Raw genomic sequence first — 25,933 nt, 5'->3', positions numbered from 1 at the left:
ACTGGAGAAAACCCTGGAACCGCCAATCACGTGACCTAGTGGGCGGAGCCTGAGGACAAACACGCAGCTCTAGAATTGACGCTTTAACGCCGCACGCGCATCTTTTCCTCGCAGAGTTTCATCTCGACCAGGTAGAACCAGGAACATGAAACCATTCAGAACGATCAAGATTCCTGGAGAATAAAGTCAACCAGGTAGATGATCTGGTCCTCTAAATCTCCATACATGAAGCACAAACCATGGCTCAGGACTGCTGGTGTTAGAAAGCCATGGAGATGCTCACCTGCGGTTTCTGCTGCGGAGAACAAGACGAGTAGAAGGACAGAGATGGAGCTTTGACCACGCATGGCTCCAGGGAGTGATCTCAGTCTCCAACCAGCCCCAGCATCTGTACAGAATTACCTCACACACGCCTTTTTTCTCCTCCTTCTCTTCTATCTTTCTTCTTCTGCCTCCGCCGTGGATGCGAGACGCATCAAATAATAATAATAATAATAATAATAATAATAATAATAATAATAATAATAATAATAATAATAATCCGGTCTCTTCCTCTATCCGCCGAGAGAAAGAGCGATGGACACGGCGCAGGAGGAAAAAAGGGATACAGGAAGAGAGACGGCGAGAGCGCGCGCGGGTAGGGGAGGGGAGGTGAGGAAGGTAGTGGTGGTGGCGACGGTGGTAGTAAGTGTGTGTGTGTGTGTGTGTGTGTGTGTGTGTGTGTGTGTGTGTGTGTGTTGGAGGGGGGGGGTTATGACGTCATCCAGGACATTTAACTTCGCGTTGACTAGATAGATAGATAGATAGATAGATAGATAGATAGATAGATAGATAGATAGATAGATAGATAGATAGATAGATAGAGTACGAAAGGTAGAAAGAGGGGAAAATAAAAGAAATGGAGAGAGAGAGAGAGAGAGAGAGAGAGAGAGAGAGAGAGAGACAGACAGACAGACAGACAGAGAGCAAGAAAAATAGATAGATAGATAGATAGATAGATAGATAGATAGATAGATAGATAGATAGATAGATAGATAGATAGATAGATAGATAGATAGATAGATAGATAGATAGATAGAAGGAGTAAGAAAGGTAGAAAGGTGGGAAAAGCAAAAGAAAGTAAAAAAAAAAGAGAGAGAGAGAGAGAGAGAGAGCAAGAAGATAGATAGATAGATAGATAGATAGATAGATAGATAGATAGATAGATAGATAGATAGATAGATAGATAGATAGATAGATAGATAGATAGATAGATAGAGTGAAGGATAGAGTGAAGGAGGGAGTGAAGGAGGGAGTGAAGGCTGGAGGGAGGTTGAAGGTGGAATCTGTTTTTGAATCTGATAGATGAAGTCTGAAGTGTCGAGACTGATGGCCAGGATGTAAACAGTCTGTTGCAGGCTGGAATCAGTCATTAATGTAAATCCCAGGAAGCATTTATTTATTTTTTTAGCTCCATCTGGTGGAATTCCCACGCCGGAATCGTGACCCCGCCATTCCAAACAATTAAGCTTCGCTTGACTTCCTCTGGTAGAAGACGTTTGCGTGGGTGCGGATGGACTTCATAAACGTAGACCATATAAACAGCGATGTCCTCATCACTTGACCAGTATTTTCCAGATTGCCAGATTTCACAGAACTTTGTCCTCAGTTTCGTTTGGTGAGCTCCTGTGCTCCTCATTGTGTTTACTGTTTGCTTCAGCATCGCTCCATTCACCTTCTGATGGCAAATGGTGTCACTGGAACTCATTTCTAACTGCTAGTTCTTATCATTAATGAGCAGTGCGATTGTGCAGCGGATACAAACAGTGCAGCAGGTCAAACACGCAAACGAATAATTCGCTCGATTCATTTTTAACGCGTAATTAAAGCCTTGAAACACAGCAGTAGCATCGCGGTGCATCTGCAAGCTTCAGGAGATTTTAGGTGAAGGAATCTGGTGGGGATCCAGGCTTTAAAATGTATAATGATTTAGTGTCAGTGCTAATGATCGGTCACGGCGGCCCTGAACAGGATAACGTGTTCGGTGAAGACGAATAAACGAATGGATAAATGAAGAGTTGAGTAAAGCATACACTTCTTTTCTTCAAGCTCTATCTGTTCTGTAGCTATTCCTGGATTAGCTGAAAAAACCAGGAAAAAAATGCTTTTTTTGCTCCAAACACTCCAACTCTGCACCTCTGGTGCTGGAAATATTGTGTTGGCGCCACCTTCTGGAGATATGGAAAGATGTTCTACCTAAATGATTATGTTAGAAAGAGGGTTCTGATTTTTTTTTTATTGTTTTCATCGGAAAAAGAGAGATCTGTTTGTTAGAAAGATAGATCTTTTTTTTTTTAAGTGATCTATTCAAAGGAGCAATCTGGTAAATACAGTACAAGGAATTTGTTAGGAAAAGGGAATCGAGTATAAATGGGATCTGTTTTTAAGGAGATCTGTCAGGAAGAGAGATCTGTTAAATACAAGGGATTTGTTAGAAACAGGGATCTGCCCCCCCCCCCCCCCCCCCCCTTAGAAAAAAAGATTTGGTTATAAAGAGGGATCTGTTTTCAAAGGGATCTGTCAGGCAGAGAGATCTGTTGAATGCAAGGGATTTGTTAGAACGAGGCATCCGGGTTGTTGTTTTTTTTTTTTTTTGAGCGAGATCTGTTAAAAAGAGAAATCTGTTTGAAACAAGAGGTCAGTTAGTAGGTGGGATGTGTTTCAAAAGTGGGATCTGTCAGAAACAGAGATCTGTTAAATATGAGAGATTTGTTAGAAAGATGGATCTGTTTTTTTTTTTAAGGGTTCTGTTAGAAGAAGAGGTCTGTTAAATACAAGGAATTTGTTCGGAAAAGGGAATCGGTTTTAAAGAGGGATATGTTTTTAAAGATCTGTCAGGAAGAGAGATCTGTTCATTACACAGGATTTGTTAAAAATATTCTCCGGACAGCAGGGTTCTGATTAATCTTCTCATATCAATATTTTGGTAGCAAAAAAGAGCCAATTTACTAATAGATTGAAAATGTGTGATATTTTGTCACCGTCCCCAAAACCCTGAATTAATCAGTACTTCCTCCTTTGTCAGATCTTTATGAAGACCTGTAGAGTTAAACATGCTTCTGAGGTTCCATTGACCACTGTTCCTTCCCACTTTATCCAGGCCTGCCTCTGGGGATGTTTCTCATCAACACCTTGGGTGGTTCCATGAAATTCAAGCTTAAGAACGGGAGCTTTGAGGATGGATTTGGACTGTAGTTAATATCAACAGTCTGCTACACTGACTCAGGACTACAGTTCGCTTCTGATCACCAACACTGCACACCGAAACATAATTTAGCTGTAATAAATGGACTTTCGGTGCAACCCAGATGAGGATGGGTTTCCTCTTGAGTCTGGTTCCTCTCAAGGTTTCTTCCTTATGCCGTCTCGGGGAGTTTTTCCTTGCCATAGTCGCCACCGTCACGCTCCCTGATATCTCAAAACTCTGGACTTCTAGTAGTTCCTAGAATAGCAAAGTCCACTAAAGGCGGTAGATCTTTCCGCTATTTAGCTCCTAAACTCTGGAATAGTCTTCCTGACAGTGTTCAGGGTTTAGACACACTCTCCCAGTTTAAGTGCAGATTAAAAACGTATCTTTTTAGCAAATTTAGTTAATTCCTCTCCACTGCTTCTCTTTCTTTCCCCATCCCGAGGCTTCCTGAGGTTTGGCCAGCTCCAGTCACGTCCCACCTTATGAAGATTACTGACCTTTGAAGAAGTAGATGTAGAACTCGCAAACATCCCGAACCATCTAGGGACGTACCAGTGCCAATTGGATCCCACTTCTTGTGTGGAGTTTTGACATTGGACCTCCTGGAGTGTTTAAAGGCTCTGGCATGGAGAAGCTGGTGCTGGATCTGTGATGATCACAAATGTTGAGCTCAGTAGCTCCTAGATTTATAACCATAAAGACTGTAGAAGACTGTAGAAAGAACATTACTTATAATCTTACACTCCAGTGCTCATGTTAGTTCTCACTCTTCAGTGTTCTGTATTGTTGAAAGATTTATGATCAAACTCTTGATGTCACCCAAATGAGGATGGGTTCCCCCTTTTGAGTCTGGATCCTCTCAAGGTTTCTTCCTCATCACATCTAAGGGAGTTTTTCCTTGCTGCTCATCAGGGATAAATTCACACCATTCACCTTGATGTTGATTTCTGTAAAGCTGCTTTGAGACAATGTCTGTTGTGAAAAGCGCTATACAAATAAATTGACTTGAATTGACTTGGCTTTGAGACAATGTTCTTCCCCCAATTATCACCCTCACAAAGAAGAAATACATTTCTTTGCCTCAAAGATAAAGAGAACTACGTCTTTACTTCACCACAACTTCACACGCAAAACCTATACGTGATGAAATACCTTGATAATGAATATATTAGTCACATTTACGATGTATGTATAGGGTTATATATATACTAGCTGAAAGTACCAGTGCTTCGCTACGGAAGGCAGAACGCTAAGCAATATGGCAATAAGCAGTAAGCACTGAGCAGGACTGGATGAGATCAGATCAACAAATAACGTACTACCCCTTTGCAGTACGGATACAGGGCAAACTACTTTGAAAATAATTTTTATCGTGCATCTAACATCTAATAAGAAACAATGTAGTAAGTTTCATGAGGATCCGTAATGTTATTTCGAAGAATTTACAATGCGTGAGAAATCACGTGTTTCGCGAGTTAGCCGCGATCCAGGCCGAATTTTTCAAAACCCTTTCTTAGTGAGCACCTAAGACCCAAGAGGAAGGTATGTTCCAAATTTCATTGCAATCCGTTCAGTGGTTTTTGAGATTTCGTGATGAGTGAGTGAGTCAGTCAGTGGTATTTCAGCTTTATATATATATATTATGTATTTAAATACGTGAGAACAGTCGTTAAGTCAGAGCCCACATACTGTATTTTTGACTCGAAACTTGTTTCATATCGTACAACATCCTCTTTCTGGTCCTGTTTTTTTTTTCTTTTTCTTTTTGTTGTCTGTCAAGTATTTTCACTTCGACGACTTAGATTTCTCATTAGACCACAAAACTGCTGCACCTGAAGTCCAACTCGGTGTATCGCATTCAAACAAATATATGTTGATTTCTTGTAAAAATCCTAGGACTAAAATTCGTTATGAAAAAGTAGTCTAATAACTTTTATAGCACTAATATACACTATATTGCCAAAAGTATTGGGTCACCTGACCTTTCCTGCTGTATGTGGTTCTTTTTCAAACTGTTACCACAAATCTGGAGGCACTCGATTGTACAGGACGTCTTTAGATGGCGCTCTAATAAAATGTTGAATTCAACTGAACTTGGAAACCCAAACCTGTTCCAGCATGGCGATGCCCCTGTGCACAAAGTGAGCTTTTTGAAGATCTGGTTTACATGCTTTGGATAGGAAGATCTTGAGTGGCCTGCTATCTTCCTAGAAGAGTGGAGGGAATCATAAGAGCAACTTGGGACTGAATGTGGAATGCAATGCTCAAAAATCACATACCGTATTATGACCTATATATTGTATTGTATTGAATATCCTGGTTCCTGATTGGGTAAGAAATAGTAACCGGAGATGTGTGAGTCCAGACAAAGACTTCCTGTATACTTTACATCCCCACAACGTAAAGATCCTAGACACTGAACAGACAACATAGGAATGTGGTTAGAGAACCGGTGTAAGGCCCATCTTAACACTAGCATGACCTTATCCAAAACAACTTCTAAAATTCCTTGACCATTGTCCAGTCTGCTGCTGCCACTGGTGACTTGATCTGAAGAAGGCTGACCTGCAGGAGATGGAGCGATCAGCTGAGCTTACACAACCATCTACACAGAGCTTTCCGACCTGCATTCTATCTACCACAAGACCTTCTGGACTAAGGTCAGGAAGATATAGTTAAGAACAGTTTTAGGTCAGGTTTTTTTCCAGTGTGTATATATACTTGTCTGTTATCTGCAATAAACTAAAGAAGAACATATGCGCCATACTGTGTGCTGTGTGATTTTTCCCTGTTTAGAAAAGGCACCACGGGCATCGGGGGGATCTTCATCTTCACACACACACACTTTGACTACAATGGGATCGTCATACACACTAGACATGAAGAAAAATGCTGAGTAAGAGGGTCAGTGAGATAAGCCAAATATAGCTAAATATTTTATGTTGGTGTAAACAACTTCGAATGTGTTACATTTTGTTTAGTATTTTGTGCGATGCTTAGATTATTATCAGAAATAGCTGCAACTCCGCCTCCTCTACTGTGTAGACGGTTGCTGGTTTATATAACTGCTCCCAGGAGGACAGATATTCGTTCGGTTTAATCCTTGTTTCTGTCAAACACATTATATTAAACTCCTGATCGATAATAATTTCGTTTATAGTCAGCGCCTTTGACATGAGATCTATTATTCAACAAAATCTTCAGATCTTATTTAATGTAATGATAATCAAGTTACTTAAACAGACTTTCTGAGAATTTCTACGTTCCGGTTTCACTCCGGAGACAATTTGGTGGACCCTGAGCAGACGGTCGGTTTAGCCTGCTTGTGAAATAAAAGGAAGGGGATCAATGGTTAAGATGTTGGACTTCTGATCAGAAGGTCATGAGTTCAAATTCCTCCAACCACAAAGCTGCCAATGCTTGGCCCTGAGGAGCAAGGCCCCTGACCCTCAACTGCTCAGTTGTATGATGAGATCACTGTAAGATCACGCTTCGGAAAAAGAGCATCTGCCAAATGCCATGAATGTAAATTTGAATAACATGAAACGCACAAAAGTAACTGGTGTCCATATTCCATAATTAAAAAAGCTCCAGGAGAAGTCCAATTTCTTACATGGCGCAACAAACTCCAGGGGGATTCTTTCTGTAGAAGCAAGCAGGATGCTAGGAACACCTCCAGGGGGCTATGTGCATTGTTCCTGGAGTAGATCTAGGGCTGTTGGAACAGCCTAGGCTATCCAAGATTCAACAATCAAAGCTGGGGTAAGTTCAAGAATTTCCTGCCCAGGAATAAGCCATAATAGAGCTCCAGGGGATAAGTCTTTGAAGATTTTCTTCCTCTTTCCTTCTCTCTCTCTCTCTGGCAGAGAACCAGGACAGAGGGAGAAGCACCTCTTTCTGCCCAGGAGTAAGCACTGGTGGCTAGGAAAAGCTCCAGAGGATGAGTCCTTGGAAAAACCTAAAAAGATCTCTGTCTGTGATGTCAAGAAAAATATTCGAATCAACCTTATCTAGCGTGTGTTTTAATCAAACTAATAATAATCCAACAAATTGACCTAATAATTAGTATAGAACCTATTAGATACAATAGAAGTAGATTGATTAAACCTATTTAGCCGATATGTTAATCAAACTCATGTAATCTCCGAGCATAATTAAAATAATAATAATCAGATACTAATAAATAGAGTGGAGTAGGGTCTGAGTGGGTCTGGTGGTATGAGTGTGTTGGAGAGACAGAAAAACAACGTACATGCCAGACTTAAGCATGTTTTATTGGGGAAGAAAAAGAGCTGGTGGGCCTCAGTCGCTGCAGAAGACATAATCAGGGTCATAATCAGGTGAAGGTATGGGAGGAACATAATAATCCGGAGTAGTAGGAGACCAACATCCCAGTCAGCAAACAAATTTGGCCCAGATTTGCCATTCATCTGGCAACAGCTGGCATTCATCCGGCACTGGCATACAGTATGTGGGCCAAACATGGCCCGGTTTGGCAGAGGTGGTACCGTTTTAAGGCGGCTCACAAGACATGGGCCAGATGTTATTTAGGACCAGTTATGGGTATTTAACTTGGCTGAGACTTGGGCCAGTTATGGCCCATGTGTGGCCCTTGTCTGAAATCCAGACCTGGTCCACACTTGGACCGTAATTCATTGCGATATGTGGGCCAAGCAAAAGCTGGTTGTGTGGGCCGGAGCTGGGCCAGAGAAAAATTGCTATGTGGGATCCCAGTCAGGAAACAAATTTGGCCCAGATTTGGCCCACCATCTGGCACACAGCATGTGGGCCAAACATGGCCCGGTTTGGCAGAGGTGGTACAGTTTTTTTGCTATCTTTGTGAAGCTCAACACACTATGCAACAGTCAGTTCCAATGAAGTATGACCTACAGTAGGTACGAACATAACCAAGAAGAATAATGTAAACATATATACGAATAGACAATCTAAGTAAAAAAATATAGCTTAATTCAATAAAAGTGGGATAGCAAACAGCATAAAAAAAAGAGAATATAAGCAGAACACTGACACAGTGCAGATTCAGGAAGATAAATACGTCGCAAAATAGTTGTCCACACATAAAAACCTGAGAGCAGGAGGAAGCGGTACCTGGCTGTACCAGAGTGAGTAAAGGTTTGATGCACATTCATTTCTTAATTAAAATAAAGAAAAGGCCGTAAATGAGGGTAATAAAGGGAAACAGGAAAACCCAAATATGGAATCACAGAAAGAGGAATTTGCTAGGGTGAAGAAATTAGGTAGCACCAGGGTATGAGTGTGTGCAAAGTAAGATCAGGGCATATAAAAGGCCTATTTGGACTAATCCAGTGTTTAGTTATTAGTTCTGCTTTTTAACTGAATGTTTTTGGGACAGCAGTTGTGAGAGGTTGCTTTCTTTTGCTGGAATTTGATCCAGAATGGCTTGTTCTTGGTCAGCCATGCAGAGCTAAAACATTATTAAGCCTTTGTTTTTCCTGTATCAACATACAGTTGATGTGTCTTGCCTTAAGGCTCCAGTTTTGTCTCATCCGCCCAAACATTTCTGTCCCAGAAGCATTGTCATTGACTTCATGATCATCAAATTATTTGTATTTCCTTTGTAAGGGGACCAACAAAACCTGTCCATGTCTGTGTGAGTATTTACTTTTAATCAATCAATATACACATTTAATCGCTTGCTAGATCTTGAGTGGCTAATATAAGTTGAGGCTTGGAGCAGGGGAATGCACAGCAGTCCTCAGGCTAACAAAAGATGAACACTGGGGCGCCTTGTCCATATTTTTTTACCTCAGAAACCCATAGGACAAATCCGATTTGCTGAATTAACTTTCCATTACAAGGTACATCTTTCAGAACAGGTCATGGAGTTACACTATATACACTATATGGACAAAAGCATTAGGACACCTGACTTTTGCAGCCATATTTGTTCTTCCCAAAGCCATGACCACAAGCTTGGTGGCACACAATTTTAAAGGATGTAAAAAAAAAGTGTTAAAAAAAGTGACACTATGCATCATTTTAAAAATATTTTAAATAAACGATTGATCTCTATATTATTAGCAGACGTGCTGTACTTTGATTATTAATTCAATTCAATTGAATTCATTTTTATTCGTATTGCACTTTTAACAATGAACATTGTCTTAAAGCAGCTTTACACAGATAATGTGGTGATTAAAAGTAAGTATGTTCTTTATAAGTAAGTTTGTCCCTGATGAACAAGCCGGTGGCGACTATGGCAAGGAAAAACTCCTCGAGACGGCATAAGGAAGAAACCTTGAGAGGAACCAGACTCAAGAGGAAACCCATCCTCATCTGGGTTGCACCGAATGTCCATTTATAGCAGATATACGATGTTGCGGGGTACAGTGATGATGATCAGAAGCTAAATGTAGTCCTGAGTCAGTGTAGCAGACTGTTGACATTAACTACAGTCCAGTCCATCCTCAAAGCTCCCGTTCTTACTCCGGAATTTCATGGAACCACCCAAGGCGTTGATGACAAACCATCCCAAGCTGCACAGAGTGGCCTTCAGTCAAAGAGAACACTATCCAGAGGCAGACCTGGACAAAGTGGGAAGATCCACGGAGGGATCGGCAGGAACAGTAGTCACTGGAACCTCAGGAGCATGTTTAACTCGACCGAGAGAGAGAGAGAGAGAGAGAGAGAGAGAGAGAGAGAGAGAGAGAGAGAGAGAGAAGAGGGTGACAGGAAGAGAAGGATATGGATTATTATGTGTCCTTATTGTTGTATGAAAGTTAATGTCACTGTGCAGATAATTTGTGACCAATATTTTCAATGTAGATCGATTTCTCCGTTCTCACAACAACCTAAAACTAGTCATGAGTGAAATTGAGTTCATTGCAACCACCACTGACTGCTGGACAACACACCGACAGAGCTTCATAGGTGTCACGGCACACTGGATAGATCCAGAAACTCTACAGAGATGTTATAATGCCCTAGCATGTCAACAACTAAAAGGCACGCATTCTTTTTCTGCACTTGCAGTTGCCATGTATGAAATTCACACTGAGTTTAACATCCGTGACAAGATTGTACGCACAGCAACCGACAACGGCTCCAATTTTCTAAAAGCATTTCGACTTTATGGTGAGCTTGAAGAAAATAATAATCCTGAAACTGTGGAAGGGGCCGGGCAAAGTCAGATGGGAGAAAGAAAGAGTGGTGATGATGACGATGATGATGAAGAGGTGGGGAAAACGATGAGGGTGTTGAGTTTGACACCATGTTGGACCAAGATAATGGTTATATATAATAATAACATAAAATAAATAATAACAGCGTATCTGTACCATATTTGAATGAAGAGCATCGATGCATCGTACAGCATCAAATCGCATTTTGTTAAAATCAAAATACAAAATTAAATAATGAAATAAATAGCTACTTTTTTTTAACTATAATAACCCTGCCACATACACACATATAGTCATCGATAGAGGACTAGTTATCTGACGTCAGCTTTAGAAAAAAAAAAACATGAAAGGAAACTACTATTTCTGTACTGCACTGTTGGTTGAATCGGAGCGAAGTGAAGCAATTAGTGGGAACTTTTTTGGTGGGTTGCATTTCATATTAAAACGTACTCATTTCCAGAGAAAATTTAGGTCAGGCCAAAAAGAACCAGATAGAAAAAAGTCACACCACGAAAAGTGAGTAACGTCCCGATTTTAGTGTTTATTGTACATATTGTGGTTTTCTTTTGTGGGGTGGGGTCTGGGGTTGGGGGAGATTTTGGGTCACTATAGCAGCCACAAAAAACAGATTGACGTCTAAGATTAAACATTTTCGACATTTCTATGTGCACACAAAATGAGACCATAGAACAGAAATCATGAAAGACTAAAGGAAAGTATACATACATTCACACTTTACAGTATAAAATAGACTCAAATGTTCTCACGTTTTTTGTTGTTGTTGTTTCTCGGGTAATCCCATGACTTGCTTCCATGTTTTAGGATTTTGATTGTGATTTTACAAATTCCAAGAAAGTTGGAACAACTTCTGAGTCCCTCAAAAGTAAGGCTGGGCAGAGCTTCTGTGAAAGAACGTGTCTACAAACTGTGAAACGATTTTAGAATAATGTCAAAGAAGCATATTTGAGCGAGACATTGCGAAACATTGCTGACTTTTCTCACTGTTCTGAACTTCCTCAGCCGTTCTGAACTGCACTACACACTGTACACTATGTACATTAACATTGAACATAATTCTCCAAAATGCTTTGAGCCGAACTCTGAGTCTTTGCACAGATTTAACAAACACTTTATTTTTTGCACATACTCTATTGTTTAAAATACCTTTTCATTTTTAGTATATAGTATTTATTGCGGTCTAGTGGTTAGGATGCGGCGCTCTCACCGCTGCGGCCCAGGTTCGATCCCCGGTCAGGGTACCGACCCCAGCCATTAGGGTTGCACAAGCCTTAGTGCCGGTCCCAAGCCCGGATAAATGGGGAGGGTTGCGTTAGGAAGGGCATCCAGCGTAAAAACGTGCCAAATCAAAACATGCGGATGATCCGCTGTGGCGACCCCTAATGGGAGAAGCCGAAAGAAAGTTTTAGGGTCCGTGGTGGTCTAGTGGTTAGGATACATTGCTCCCAACGCTGCGGCCCGGGTTCGATCCCCGGTCAGGGAACCAACCCCAGCCACTCTTAGTGCCGGTCCCAAGCCCAGATAAATAGGGAGGGTTGCATTAGGAAGGGCATCTAGTGTAAAAATGTGCCAAATCAAACATGCAGAGGATCCGCTGTGGTGACCCCTAATGGGAGAAGCTAAAAGAAAGCTTTTTTTATTGCATGCCTAATTGCCTATGTTTGTGGATACTGCTGGAAGCTGTAAATTTCCCATTGGGATGAATAAAGTATCCTTCTAAAACCAGCAACGGATTTTACTTTGCATATTTCTTAGGAACATAGTTTTATTTCCACGCACAGGAAATAAAGCCCTTTTCTGAGCAGACACATCAAGGGTGGATTCTTTGTTGTAGTTTGTTCCCAATGTAACACGCTTATTAAAGTTTTTCTCAGCTGCTTTGGAGCGTTTCTTGAATCATCCTTAATATTTCCAGTCAGTGCATTTCTCAAAACAATTTGTACAAACAGCACAAAACGTTGGATTTCTTTCAAACGCTTGAACTTTTCCCAAAATCCTTAATTTATCTCTCAAAAGTAAATATTCTGAGTCACATTAAAGACTAAAAATGAATTGAGCGTGCATGAACGGCGCATCACTAATAGGAGTGTGGAACCATGATGACACAAGTCTTCAAACCAGCACCGGGAAAACAGTACAGCAAGAAAAGAAACATTGAGTTATGGAGGGAAAAGGAGTGTTTGTAATTTTTTTTTTAACCAAGGCATGAACAAAATGATTGCTGCTGAGTGTTTTCGTTTGCTGATAGCCCGACTGTCCGACAGTGTGACATTGTGATCATGTTTGTACAGTCTGACAAGAGACTATCACAAAGGACTATTAAAGACGTGTGCCAGGCATAAATGTGTTCAACTAAAACATAAACCTTACAAACTCTCTGTGTTATGAATCAATGTCTTGATGCAAGATAAAGTTCCTCCCAAACAAAGTGTATGCATTTCTCAGTAAATTGGTAGGCAGAATATTCTGCCAAACATCATCAGAATTAATTCTGCTGCTATTATGATGAGTTCCATCATAAATAAATAATTAGGGTTTGAGCAATGGCTTTGGTAGATTTTCCTTCTTTTCTCAGCTTCAAAGTAGTGTTCTTTACTCCCATAGACAGCTCACTGGTCCATAAATCAGTTTATCCATAAAATACATTCTTTTTTAGCTAAAATCCAGGAGGGAGACATTCAGAGCTACTAATCATGTTTTTTTTTTTTTACAGAATTACCCTAACAGCATGGACAAGAAACACTTGTCTGACACATGTTCTAATATTTCTAATCAACTGAAAATGAAGGGGTGCAATGCTCTAAGTGGTTTAACACCTAAATACATGTTAATGTCAGGAAATGAAATGGTTTTCTATTCATCTTTTGATTACAAATACAAAAATATTCAGTGTTTAGCAAAAACTACAAAATTTCCATTCCAATACATTTGAAAGAGACGGGATTTCCATTAACCTGTTCTTTTTTTTCTCATTTACTTCTGTCTCTATTCTGTTCTCATTATGACTGAACCAATGCATTATGAGTTCCCTAAAATCCTGTTTTTACTTGTGAATAAATCATTCATTCATTTTCTCCCGCTTATCCGTAATTCGGGTCGCGGCGGCAGCAGTCTAAGCAGGCCCCAGCCTTCGACTGCTGCCCAATCCTCACAGCACCGTCCCTTACGGTCCCTCCTGCAGGTGGTGAGCCCACGGGAAGGCGGCCCCACGTCATGGACCTTGATATTTCCCTCGTAAGGGACCCCCGGAGCATAGAGGGTTAAGGGCCTTGCTCAAGGGCCTAAGAGTGGCAGCTTGGCGATACCGGGGCTTGAACCCCAGACCTTCCGATCAGCAACCCAGTGCATTAACCGCTGGAGCCACCACTCCCCCTCACAGGTTTTCACCTTCATATGTGAAATGTCTCTCTGTCTGTAATGCCACGTGTTGTTATATTGTGTTTTTGTACAGTATTGATGTTTCTATAATTGCGACGTGATAGTGGTGGTGTTTAAAGGTGGATTAAGTCGGGTACGTCCTCATTGAAGGCCCAGGAAGGAACCAAATGCACGGCCCGCAAATAGGTTTAGCTACTTTTATTGTATCTAATAGGTTCTATACTAATTATTGATTCAATTAGTTTAAATAAAACACAAGCTAGATAAGTTTTATTAGAATACAGGTAGTCCCCTACTTACGGTGTGGAGATACGTTACGACGACCCCATCGTAAGTCGAAAATATCGTAAGTGGAAGCAATGCTATGACTTTGACAGCCTTTCCTGCTTCATGCTGATTTATACATTTTCTGCTCTAAACTGAAGGCTTTCGTCTCTTTTTTTTCCCTACAAACACGAGACATACTTGGGTGCTAATCCCTTAAATTTTGCTAAAATTGACCGTTAGCGAGAGCAAAGCATCTCACGGGGAAAAAGTTTAAGCTCGTTCCAGCTGCACGTCAAACTTTTCGTACATTGTACGCTGCTGCTTGTGCCTTTTTGCGCACATTTTTTTATTATTTGGACAATTTTGTCGTATTGCTATTGTCATTGTAAAATCGAAAAATCGCACCATCTTAAGTCGGCGACCATCTGTATTTTTCTCGACAGAATCCATCTTCGAGAAAGGCAAGGAAATGAAAAGAATCAATCAAATCAGTCTAAATAATTGTACAGTTTTAGGGTTTTATACTGTATGAGGCATGAAATCTGGGTTTCCTTCCTCCCCAAACCCACAAGCAATGCAATCCGAAATCCGTGTAGGTCATACTTCCTGACAAGATTTTCAGAAACCCAAAAGGTAATAAACCCGAGATCCTCCCCTGTCAGAAAACTCGGACTCTCCAACCCGAGATTTCGTCCATTTACATTGACAATTACATTTAAATTTACAATTACAAATCTACACTGGTACACTAGATTACAATTTAAGATGACCCATGAACCCATTTACCCATATACAACCCCTGACTACCCTCATCCCTGTATATATGGACCTCATTCCCTATTTATCTTAGTGTTATTTATTGTAAACAAGCCACTTATTCACTTCTGGGTAGATGCTAACTAGCTACATTGTATCGGCTCTGTACATGTACGTACCTTGCACAACGGCGATAAAGTTGAATCTAATCTAATCTAATCTAACGGAATGTGTTTGATCGTTTGCTTTAATGATATTTCATAGTTTGATCATAAAAATGGTTAAACAAAGGGCAAGAAAATTGTTTGGGCTTCTAAACAATGTCAACAAATTTTTCCATATGTTTTTGGTTTTGGTTGTGTCATTTTCTCCGAATTTCATCATGTTCTGATTTGATCCCAAATCAAATTCAAGTTCAGACTTGTTCAAGTGATCAAAGTGATACTGTATAGACAAAAGTATTGGGATTTTCCCCCCCTATCTGTTCCTTCCAAAAATTCACTAGCATGAAATTTCCCATTTATTTGAACTTGGAGACCCAAACCAGTTTATGGACATATATCCATTAATTATAATTATAATTTCAGTATAATTTCATATATATATATATATATATATATATATATATATATATATATATATATATATATATATATATATATATATATATATGAATGTGTGTGAGAAAGAAGAAGAATATATATATTTTAACAATATGTATATATATTTTATTCTTTATTGTACTTGCTCATCAGCTTCTGCATATTTTTTACTGCGAGAGTCTTTATAGTTATTTGTTCTACATGCCGTATATTTACATATTTATCCGCACTTGTCAGTTTGAACAGTTGCTACTATTTGCATTCCTGCATTCTGTTGCTGTGTATGTGTTGTAATCTAATCTATCTAATCTATCTATCTTTGTTGGAGGTGAGTCAGAAACCCTATTGACCACTTTTGGGATAAATTTCTCACAGCGACTGCACCCCAGGCCTCCTCACCTCACCTACATCAGCACTTGACTTTATTAACACCCTTCTGGTAGAACGAGCACGAATCTCCACAAAATCTAGTGGAACATCTCCCCTGAAGTGTGGAGCTCATTATAACTGAAATGGAGACTAAAGGTTGAATGGGATTTTCAGAAAACACATAACAATCTTATAGTCATGTCTACAGGAAAGAATATTTTTTTGTTATATCGTGATCTCGAATATCAAAAAAATGAAAAAAGCGAATGCGATCATCCGTGATGCTGCGATGATGCTGCCTTTAGAACATGCTCGTATGTCGAATCTGGACATTTTTAGCAAGACAATGCTAACTGCATAATGCATCTATTACACTAGCATGACTTCATAATAGAAGAGTCTAGGTGATGAACTGGCCTTCCTGTTTTCTGTTTACCATTGGAAGACATTTGGCTCATCATGAAACAAAAAACACAACAAAGAACACCCAGAACTGTTGAGAAGCTAGAATCCTGTACCAGACACATATGGGACAACATTCTTCTTTCAAAATTTCAGCAAATCCCAGTGATGCTAGTAAGCTGGGTTCAGAGCACAGGGTCAGCCATGATACAGTGCCCCTAGAGCATTTTAGGGCCTTGCTCCAGGACATGCTTTTGTCATGTCGAGCCAATAATGTCGTGATGATTCAAAAACAAATCGTTACAGTGACAACGAGAAAATGAAGCCGACATCGTGAGAAAACTCTTTCAAACCAACTACCTGTATGTCTTCCCTCACCACATTCATAAACTTCTTCCTTCTTTCTGGTGGCTCCATCCTCAGCATTCTTCCACGGATATACCCGATGTCCCTCCTCTGCACATGTCCAAACCATCTCAATCTCGAATCCCTCACCTTGTCTCCAAAACATCCTACATGCGCTGTCCCTCTAATAAACTAATTTCTAATCCTGTCCATCATCGTCACTCCCAATGAACATCTCAACATCTTTAGCTCTGCTACCTCCAGCTCCGCCTCCTGTCTTTTACACAATGCCACTGTCTCTAAACCATACAACATCTCAGGTCTCACCACAGTCCTACAAACTTTCCCTTTCACTCTCACAGATACTCTTCTATCACAAATCACTCCTGCTATCACTCTTCTCCACCCACTCCACCCTGCCTGCACTCTTTTCTTCACTTCTCTAACTTTTCTTGATTAATGTTCAGTAGAATAGTATGGTACTTTTTTATGTTCCATGTCCCATTATTGGTACGTCACATTATTTTCAGGTGTCACATTATTGTCAGTTATTTCTTTTGTCATTCCTTTTGGTTTATATTACATTATGACTTATCGTATCACGTCTCACAGTCACGGTGTTCTATTTATTAACCACTTTTTGATATTTGTACCGCTCAGTATAAACAAAGAACAATGCACCCAGTATATCCACTCAAGGTCAGTAGTTTCTCTGCCAGTCTTAAAGGGAGTACCGCTTCCACACAGCGAGTTTCGTTTCCGGCCTGCACAGGCCTGATTATTAAAAAGAAAAAAAGAAAAAAGAGCTCTGCCACGGTTAGATCCAAGTAAGAGAACATACTGTACATTTTGAAAACACTGGTGTCAGAAAATGTCCCGATTGTCAAAAAAATTTGGGGATAAGATATTTATCAACCCAATAGGAATAACGGTTGGTATTTAGGTTGTGAAAATACTATAAAAAGTCTGTGTTTGTGCTGTAACTTTGAACACTTTCATGGAACAATGAAAAGGAGAATATTTTTTTTTCAAGAATAAAGCCTGAAAATTTGACATCACAGCCCTGGATTCTCCTGTTTCTGTCTCAGTTTTCTGTCTCAGTTTTTCCCCAGATTGCACAACTTATATCCACTAACTCGGATCAATTTACCGCTAATCTGTGGCAAAGTGAGCAACAGGAACACTTTTTCTATAAGAAGCCATATCTTAGGAACACTTTTCATATATGTATTTTGATCATTTACATTAATAGGAAACCTCCTGAAATTACGTTGATTTTATTGTACTGCCTCATTTTCCCTTTTCTTGAGGACCAGATAAATGAAAAACAAAGAAAGACCCCGCTCTTCCCTCTACAGTAGATATCAGTACCTGAGCTCCACTTCCTCAACCCCCACACGTACTTTAACCGCACATAAATAAAGGAAGAATTTAGGTTGTATTTAACTGAAGATAGAAATTATACATTCTACAAATGTAAAAATAAATAAATAAATAAATAAATAAATAAATAAAATAATAATAATAATAATAATAATAATAAATAAATAAAAAATATATATACATGTGTGTGTGTGTGTGTGTGTGTGTGTGTGTGTGTGTGTGTGTGTGTGTGTGTGTGTGTGTGTGTGTGTGTGTATATAAATATATTTTATTTTATTATTTTTTTAGTATTTTAAAAACAAATTTTATTAATATAATTATTATTATTATTATATATATATATATTTTTTTTTTTTACCAAACTGTGACTAAAACCTAACTGCACATGAATAAAGGAAGAATGTATGTTGTATTTAACTGAAGATATCAATTATAAATTCTACAAATGTAAAAAAAAAAAAAATAATAATAATAATAATAATAATAATAATAATAATATTTAATAATACAAAAATAAAAAAAGATATATATATATATCTTTTTTATTATTATTTAAAAAAAAATTATTAATATACATTAAATAAATAAATTTTTTAAATTGTATTTATTTTTATTTAATTTTTTACCAAACTGTGACTAGTATTGGACGTTCTTAAACAACTACTACAAAGTGCACACTGTACCAAAGTACAACACCACACCACAACCCAACACAACAACACAAAAGGTGAAAGCCACAAACGTTCACCAAACCCGTGTATTTAAAAGAACTTAATCATTCAGAGCCAGTAAACCGCATAATCGCACTTCCACAGGTATTATAACTTAAAAAGCCTCAGTGAAGTAAAACAAAACGAAACAAAAAATGACGTGTTTATAAAAGCAAAAATCGCACGTGTTTATCTTTTGACTCAATCTTTCGAAAATGAGATCAGATATTGTCATGTGTCCAATATTTGGAATCTACGTGTAATTTCTTCTCTTGCTGTGAAAACTGTTCCGACTTGTTGAGGCCTGGAGGTGTCTTCTGATAAGTCGTCGAGTCAACATCTGGAGCTCATGTTCCTCAAAACGTCATGTCGTCCGTCCCCCCCCCCCCCCCCCCCCCCCACTACCCACACACACACACACACACACACACACACACACACACACACACACACACACACACACACATTTGGCCGTCCACATGATATAAAGGAATGCGTAATTCATCAAACCGGGTCTCTTCCTCCTTTTTCCACTACTCTATGGTCCAGTTCTGATGATCACCGCACGAGCTTTGGGTGGAGTCCAGCAAGTCCAGCATGGGACTGCTCAACAGCTTAAAACTGATGCTCTGATGTTTTAATCAGAACCACCTTTATTCGTGCTACAGCAGCATTTTTTTGTTGGTCCAGATTGAAAATGCACCAAACACCTTTGGGATAAAACATCGATTGGACCTTCTTACCTAAGATTAGAATTTGTAATATTCTTGTAGCTGAATGAAGACCGCATTAATGACATTAATATTTTATTTGTTATCTGTGGTCTGATGTACTGCTTGCATTCTGTTCCTGTGGTTTTGCTCTTATCTACTGCCACACATTTCTCATGGCCCTCTGTGTTTCCCACCACTTCTTACCAGTTTCCAGTAAGCAGAGCTCAAAGCCCCGCCTCCTCCTCCTCCTCCTCCTCCTCCACCTCCTCCTCCAAGCCCTGCTCACTCTCCAGACTGTTTCACTCATCATTCAACTGTCACCCCGTCGCTGTAAAAACACTTCTGGCTGCCGTCGCAAACATGGCGAAAATCAATCCGTGTTTCAAGAAGATCTTCATCACATTTAACGCCCTTTTCACAGTACGTTTCCTTCACTTTTATTCACATCACCAGGATGGAAGCAGTTTATTTTTTTTCTGTTGTATGGTGTTGTACTGTCTGCTCAATGGTTTGGAATTACTGTTTCCTTTTAGATCCTCGGGGTGGTTCTTTTCATCTTGGCAATGATTGGGCACAGGTACGCCGATCAGGTAAGGACATCATCACGTGTTCGTATCCGATTCGTTTAAGGCATTTGGAAGACGTGCTCATCCGACATTTATCTTGTTTATACAAGCGAGCGGCAATAAGATTAAGGGCCTTGCTCAGAGGCCCAGGAAATGGCAGCTTGGTATTTTAACTTAGGATCTTTAAATCAGTCATCCAATGGCTTAACCGCTAAGCAACCACCTCCACAGTACCCAGTTGTGAAGTTTTGAAGTTTTCCTAGTTATAAAAAAATCTGCACTGTAAATTTCTACTATAAAAATTGGATTTAGTAAAATCTGTTTCAATGTTTAATTGTGGCGTTCTTTTATGCAACAGGAACTAATTTGGCATGGTCAACAAACTTTTGGGTCAAAATTCAAATTTTTAGTATCATAGTATCCTATTTTTTAAATACGTTCTGTGAATTAGATTGCAATAGAAAACTAAATTGTAAACATCTGTAAAGATAATTTTTTACTAACAATTGAACTACTGCAATATTTTACTAAAACTTTGTCATTTTAAAAACTAATCATTTTACCACACAATTTATAAAATACAATTTAATAATAGCACTGGACTTTTATATGGTCAGATCAAAACGTTTAACTATTAGATAGAAATCCTGTTGACAACTTCCTGATGAATAGTAAAAACCAAAGTGAGCAATTCTGTGGTGATTTTTTGCGGGTTTACATTGAATTAATGGTTCGTTAAAGTAACGTTGGCATTCCGAACACTGAGTTACAGATATGTTGAAATTTATGTTTGTACAAGTAAAAACTGTAGTTGGTTAGTAAATTGTTGATTTTGCTAGTCAAAGTGTGATATATCACAAATTAGTATAAAACAAACAGTAATAAAATATTGTAATAGTTACATTTCTAGTTAAATTTAAAGCATTTTGAATACTAGAAAACATTGTATTGTACCACAGACAGTTTACTACAATTGTAGTACAAATTTATACTGCAGTGTAGTAATATTACTATTAATAAATTGTAGTATTTAAATTGATCGTAAAGATGGTAAGATACAAGTGTTGGTAAAAATGCGTGTAAACAACAAAGCAGTTAAATTGCTAGTAGAATCGCAGTGATAAAATTACTGGAAGAAATTAGTAAGTAAAACTTTTAGTTGTCAAATTTCTAGTAAATATAAAATGCAATTTTAGTCATTTGACCAGTACAAATTGTGGTAGACAAATTACCACAAATAAATTTGTAACACATGTAATAGTGTAATAGTAACTAATTACTAATGTAGCATGAAACATTATTAAATTAGTAGTAAAAAGTTGCTAGTTAAAAATGATTTTATTGTTAGTACAATGTGTTAAAAAGTTAAATTGCACGTAAAAAAAAAAAAATTATGACACTTCAATTATTATTGAAAAATGGTTTGCAACAAAAAATTGTATTGTACCACAGAAAAGTTTACTACAATAGTAGTTCAAATGTATACTTGTTGTACAGTGTAAATTGTGGTAGTAATATTACCATTAATAAATTGTAGTATTTAAATTGATCGTTAAGACGGTAAGATACAATTGTTGGTAAAAAATGCGTGTAAACAACAAAGCAGTTAAATTGCTAGTAAAATCACAGTAATAAAATTACTGGAAGAAATTAGTAAGTAAAACTTTGTTGTTAAAGTAAATATAAAATGCAATTTTAGTCATTTGACCAGTACAATAATAATAGTATTAATTAGTAATAGTAACTAATTACTAATGTAGCATGAAATGTTATTATATTTGAAGTAAAAATTTGTTTTTAATGTTAGTACAATGTTTTAAGAAGTTAAATCGCACGTAAAAAAAAAAAAAGGTTTTTTTATTACTAGCACAAAGTTTTTGAAGTGAAAGAACAATTTAAATAGTTGAATTTCCTCAAAAACTTAAACTACAATAAATTGTAGCAGTGAAATTTCTCGTGATTATCGTCGCAGTGCTGGTTTTATCGCCAATAACAATTTGAAGTGAAATTACTAAGAAGGCTTTTGATTCTCGCCACCTAGTGGTCAAACCTCGCTGTAGGAAAACCGACAGTATTAAACATTCTTGAGTTTTCTCCAAAACCGTGATGTTTTTTAAAATACATTTGCTTTGTTCTTCGCCAGATTCATAATATGTATGGAGTGATCGCTCTGTACGTGATCGGCTCCGTCATATTCGTCTTCTCCTGCCTGGGAGTGTTTGCCGCGTATAAAGAGAGCAAGTGGGCACTGATTGTGGTGAGTGTGTAGGCAGAGGGGAGCGAAAAATTTCCTTTGCAATCTGAGCAACAAACCACAATGCATTGTTTTTCTAAACCAACTTTTGTTCTGTGTGTGTGTGTGTGTGTGTGTGTGTGTGTGTGTGTGTGTGTGTGTGTGTGTGTGTGTTTACGAGACTAGTTTAGACAACTTTCACACATTGACAAATTCGTTCACAGGATTTCCAGATTTCCCCCTCCCCCAATTATCAAACACAGCCTATACGATTGGTCAATTTGTTGAGCCGGAACTACGAATTACAACATATCCTATCACACACACACACACACACACAAATCATTGATAATACATCTACATAGCCGATAGTCCAAACATCTCTCGTCACAACACCATGTTCGATTTGCAGGCATTTCTGCTTTTGGGTGAAATTGTACCAGAAATACCATGTTTCTCTCTTGCAGTTTTTCGTCTTGATGTGCGTAACGACTATAATCTTGCTGCGTGTTGCCATTCCGACCGCGATCTCGAAGCCCGAGGTACGTTTTTTTGTTGATTTTTGTTTTTTTGTTGGCGATCCAGATTAATGTCAACACTCCTCTTGAAAGCAATGGCGCCACAGACGAAGCGTTTCAGGAATCAGTTTGTTTACGAAGTTTTTTTTTCCACAGAACTTTACTTAAAGGTTCTCCTTGTTAAAACCTGGATTGCCTTACATGAGATTATACAGTATTCGATCTGAATTTTGAGGGCGAATAAGTGGGAGGAACCAACGAGAAACAACGGTTTCCGTCAAGATTATATATATATATATTTGAGATGTTTGAATCTGAAGACCCTTGTGAGATCTAATGGACGTAGATGATTAAAAAGTTAACTATACACTTGATTAAGGATCATTAAGTCGTAACAGTTTCCTGTTCATTTCATTTTTCCTCCTCTAGTTCATCTCAACTGTGAAAGGCGAGTTGCGAAAATTGTCTCTGACTAAGGACATGGAGCCTTCTTTTGACATCATACAAAGCCATGTAAATCCATCCGTCCGTCCATGCATTCATTCTTTTTTTTCCGCAAAGCTGCGCCGTATTTAAAGTGTCCTGTTTTTTGTTTAGTTCCAATGCTGTGGACTCGGTAAAGGCTACCGAGACTGGAATGGTCAAGTTCCTGAATCGTGTAACTGCGATAATGGAGGTGATAAAAGTGCCATGTGTGTGAGGACCACCAGCTACCAAAACCCATACTTGGTATATGCTTTTTTTTCTTGTTTTATTACAAATATACGTATATTTCTTGATTTTTGTTGTTGTGGTATTTCATACTAATACTTTCTGTATAATGTGCTTATAGTTCAGAGAATCTGAAAATCAATGGGTCTGGTCCAAGGTGTGGGTTTTTATTATTATTATTATTATTATTATTATTATTATTATTATTATTATTATTATTATTATTATTATTATTATTATTATTATTATCATCACCCACACTAATATATGTTCATATATTTTTTTTCTCCCTGAATTTAGCCATGTGGTGATGTGATTATGTATTATGTGGAGAAATTCCTGAGCATCTTCTTGGGATTGATGTTCGGCCTGGCAGCTCTGGCTGTAAGTACATTACACTTTTTTGTAAAATTCCCATTCCCAACCCGAGAAGTTGTTCCGCTAGGTTTCGTGGTGATTTGTGCGATTCAGCATAAATGGTGTTAGTAAAGTGAAGTGAGTTGCTGATGGACGGTGAGTTGAAGAAACCTGAAGTGCAGATAGATAATAATTCCTAAGATCCACTTAAGATCTTCGGCTCCATCCTATATCTTCATGGAGCTGAGTTTGTGCATGGAAAATGCGAGTCTTCTTGTTCGGGTTAAAGGTGTTGCAGCACTGGGGAAAGTCTGGATTGCACACCAGACTGTGATTGTTAAGCAATAACGCTCGAGTTCAACAGAAACGAAAGTTTACAGAAGAAAGGAACGGGACTTTCCCCACACTGCCTTTGTACCTATTTTTAAAATTATAATAAATGATAAAAAAAGAATAAATTTTTTCTTTGCCTTTTTCTTTTTTTTTTTTTTTTTTTTTTTTAAGGCAATCATGCATACAGTAAAAAAACAGATCATCTGGCCAAATGATACACATTAAAAAAAAAAAAAAAAAAAGGGTTAAAGGTGTTGCAACACTGGGGGAAGTCTGGATTGCACACCAGACTGTGATTGTTAAGCAATAACGCTCGAGTTCAACAGAAACGAAAGTTTACAGAAGAAAGGTCCAGGGGGGGAAGGGGGTTAGACTGAAACGAAATGAGAGTCAAAATAATAAATAAAACAACAATTGGAAAAAAAGTGCTGTAGTAAAGATACAGTTAAAAGACTGTTTCTGCTTTTATTACTTTTTTCCCCAGGAGTTTTAAAAATGATTTATTTCTCATTTATTGCTGTTATTTTTCAATAATACACGTCTTTATCTGTCTTTCTCTCCCTCCCGCCCATCCTTTCCTCCCTGATTTCCTCTCTCCCTCCCTCCCTTTCTTTCTCTCTCCCTCTCTCCCTTTCTTTCTCTCTCCCTCTCTCCCTTTCTTTCTCTCTCCCTCCTTCTCTCTTTCTCCCTCCCTCCCTCCTTCCCTCCCTCCCTTTCTCCCTCTCTCCCTCCCTCTCTTTCTCCCTCTCTCCCTCCCTCTCTCTTTCTCCCTCTCTCCCTTCCTCCCTTCCTCTCTCCCTCTCTCTCCCTCCCTCTCTCCCTCCCTCCCTCCCTCTCTCCCTCCCTCTCTTCCTCCCTCCCTCTCTTTTGTCCTCCCCCTCCCTCTTTCCCTCTCTCTTTCTCCCTCCCCTCCCTCTCTCCCTCCCTCTCTCTTTCTCCCTCTCTCTTTCTCCCTCTCTCCCTCCCTCCCTCCCTCCCTATCCCCCTCACTCTCTCCCTCTCTCTTTCTCCCTCCCTCCCTCTCTCCCTCCCTCCCTATCCCCCTCCCTCTCTCCCTCTCTCTTTCTCCCTCCCCTCCCTCTCTCCCTCCCTCCCTATCCCCCTCCCTCTCTCCCTCTCTCTTTCTCCCTCCCTCCCTCTCTCCCTCCCTCCCTATCCCCCTCCCTCTCTCCCTCTCTCTTTCTCCCTCCCTCCCTCTCTCCCTCCCTCCCTCCCTATCCCCCTCCCTCTCTCCCTCTCTCTTTCTCCCTCCCCTCCCTCTCTCCCTCCCTCTCTAGATGCTGGGAGGTATGATGTCTTTTGGCATGATCCTCCGTGTCAGTGCTCTGGACTCCAGTCCCAATCAGTTCTCTCCCGAGTTTCCAAGTCTTCCTCTCTCATACTCACCTCCAAAATACTCTGAGGTGATAAATTATTAATTGTGTTCAGACCGTCTGAGTTTCTCCTGTGCAGGAGTGTGGAGCAAAACCGGAGCATTACGGCCTACATTTCCTACATATTCCTTTAGAATTCTGTGTTTTTGACTCCGCAAGACTCCGGGAGTGGATTTGCTCTGCTTTGATCATGTATATGAAAAAAAAAGCCTTTTTGGTGTTGGAATTGAAAACGTGTGTTACATTGTTGCGTTGCACTAAACACAACATTCCCGGTCACATTAATCAGTGATGACGATGAGGATGGTGAGGATGATGGATTCCTGTCAATAGACCTAAGAGCTAGAAATTGATGAAGATAAAAGTGATGATGATGATGATGATGATGATGATGATGGAGGATGGTGATGGTGGTGATGTGATGTGTTTTATCTTTTGTTTATTACCCTTTTTTTAATATATATATATATAATAAAATAAACGTTTGGCTATCCTTTTTTTTATTTT

General features: G+C 39.0%; 2 protein-coding genes across 2 annotated transcripts in view; one reads left to right on the top strand and one right to left on the bottom strand.

The window, feature by feature from the left end:
- ptprr (protein tyrosine phosphatase receptor type R) overlaps positions 1–624 on the bottom strand; it is a 44,987-nt gene extending 44,363 nt beyond the window's left edge. Inside the window, exon 1 of the mRNA XM_083528443.1 lies at positions 284–624. Within this exon, the coding sequence (XP_083384569.1) occupies positions 284–347 (64 nt within the window). The 5' untranslated portion in view covers positions 348–624. The remainder of the gene's footprint in view (positions 1–283) is intronic.
- LOC310719184 (tetraspanin-8-like) overlaps positions 1–25,933 on the top strand; it is a 54,923-nt gene that overhangs the window by 28,899 nt on the left and 91 nt on the right. Inside the window, exons 2-10 of the mRNA XM_083528647.1 lie at positions 19,543–19,755; positions 19,869–19,925; positions 22,045–22,158; positions 22,602–22,676; positions 23,082–23,165; positions 23,250–23,381; positions 23,485–23,520; positions 23,664–23,747; positions 25,331–25,933. The exon at positions 25,331–25,933 is cut by the window's right edge and continues 91 nt beyond it. Of these exons, the coding sequence (XP_083384773.1) occupies positions 19,696–19,755; positions 19,869–19,925; positions 22,045–22,158; positions 22,602–22,676; positions 23,082–23,165; positions 23,250–23,381; positions 23,485–23,520; positions 23,664–23,747; positions 25,331–25,471 (783 nt within the window). The 5' untranslated portion in view covers positions 19,543–19,695 and the 3' untranslated portion in view covers positions 25,472–25,933. The remainder of the gene's footprint in view (positions 1–19,542; positions 19,756–19,868; positions 19,926–22,044; positions 22,159–22,601; positions 22,677–23,081; positions 23,166–23,249; positions 23,382–23,484; positions 23,521–23,663; positions 23,748–25,330) is intronic.

The sequence above is a fragment of the Silurus aristotelis genome (assembly GCF_946808225.1).
Source record: "Silurus aristotelis genome assembly, chromosome: 24".
Classification (NCBI taxonomy): domain Eukaryota; kingdom Metazoa; phylum Chordata; class Actinopteri; order Siluriformes; family Siluridae; genus Silurus; species Silurus aristotelis.
This window is presented reverse-complemented; position numbering and strand designations above follow the sequence as displayed.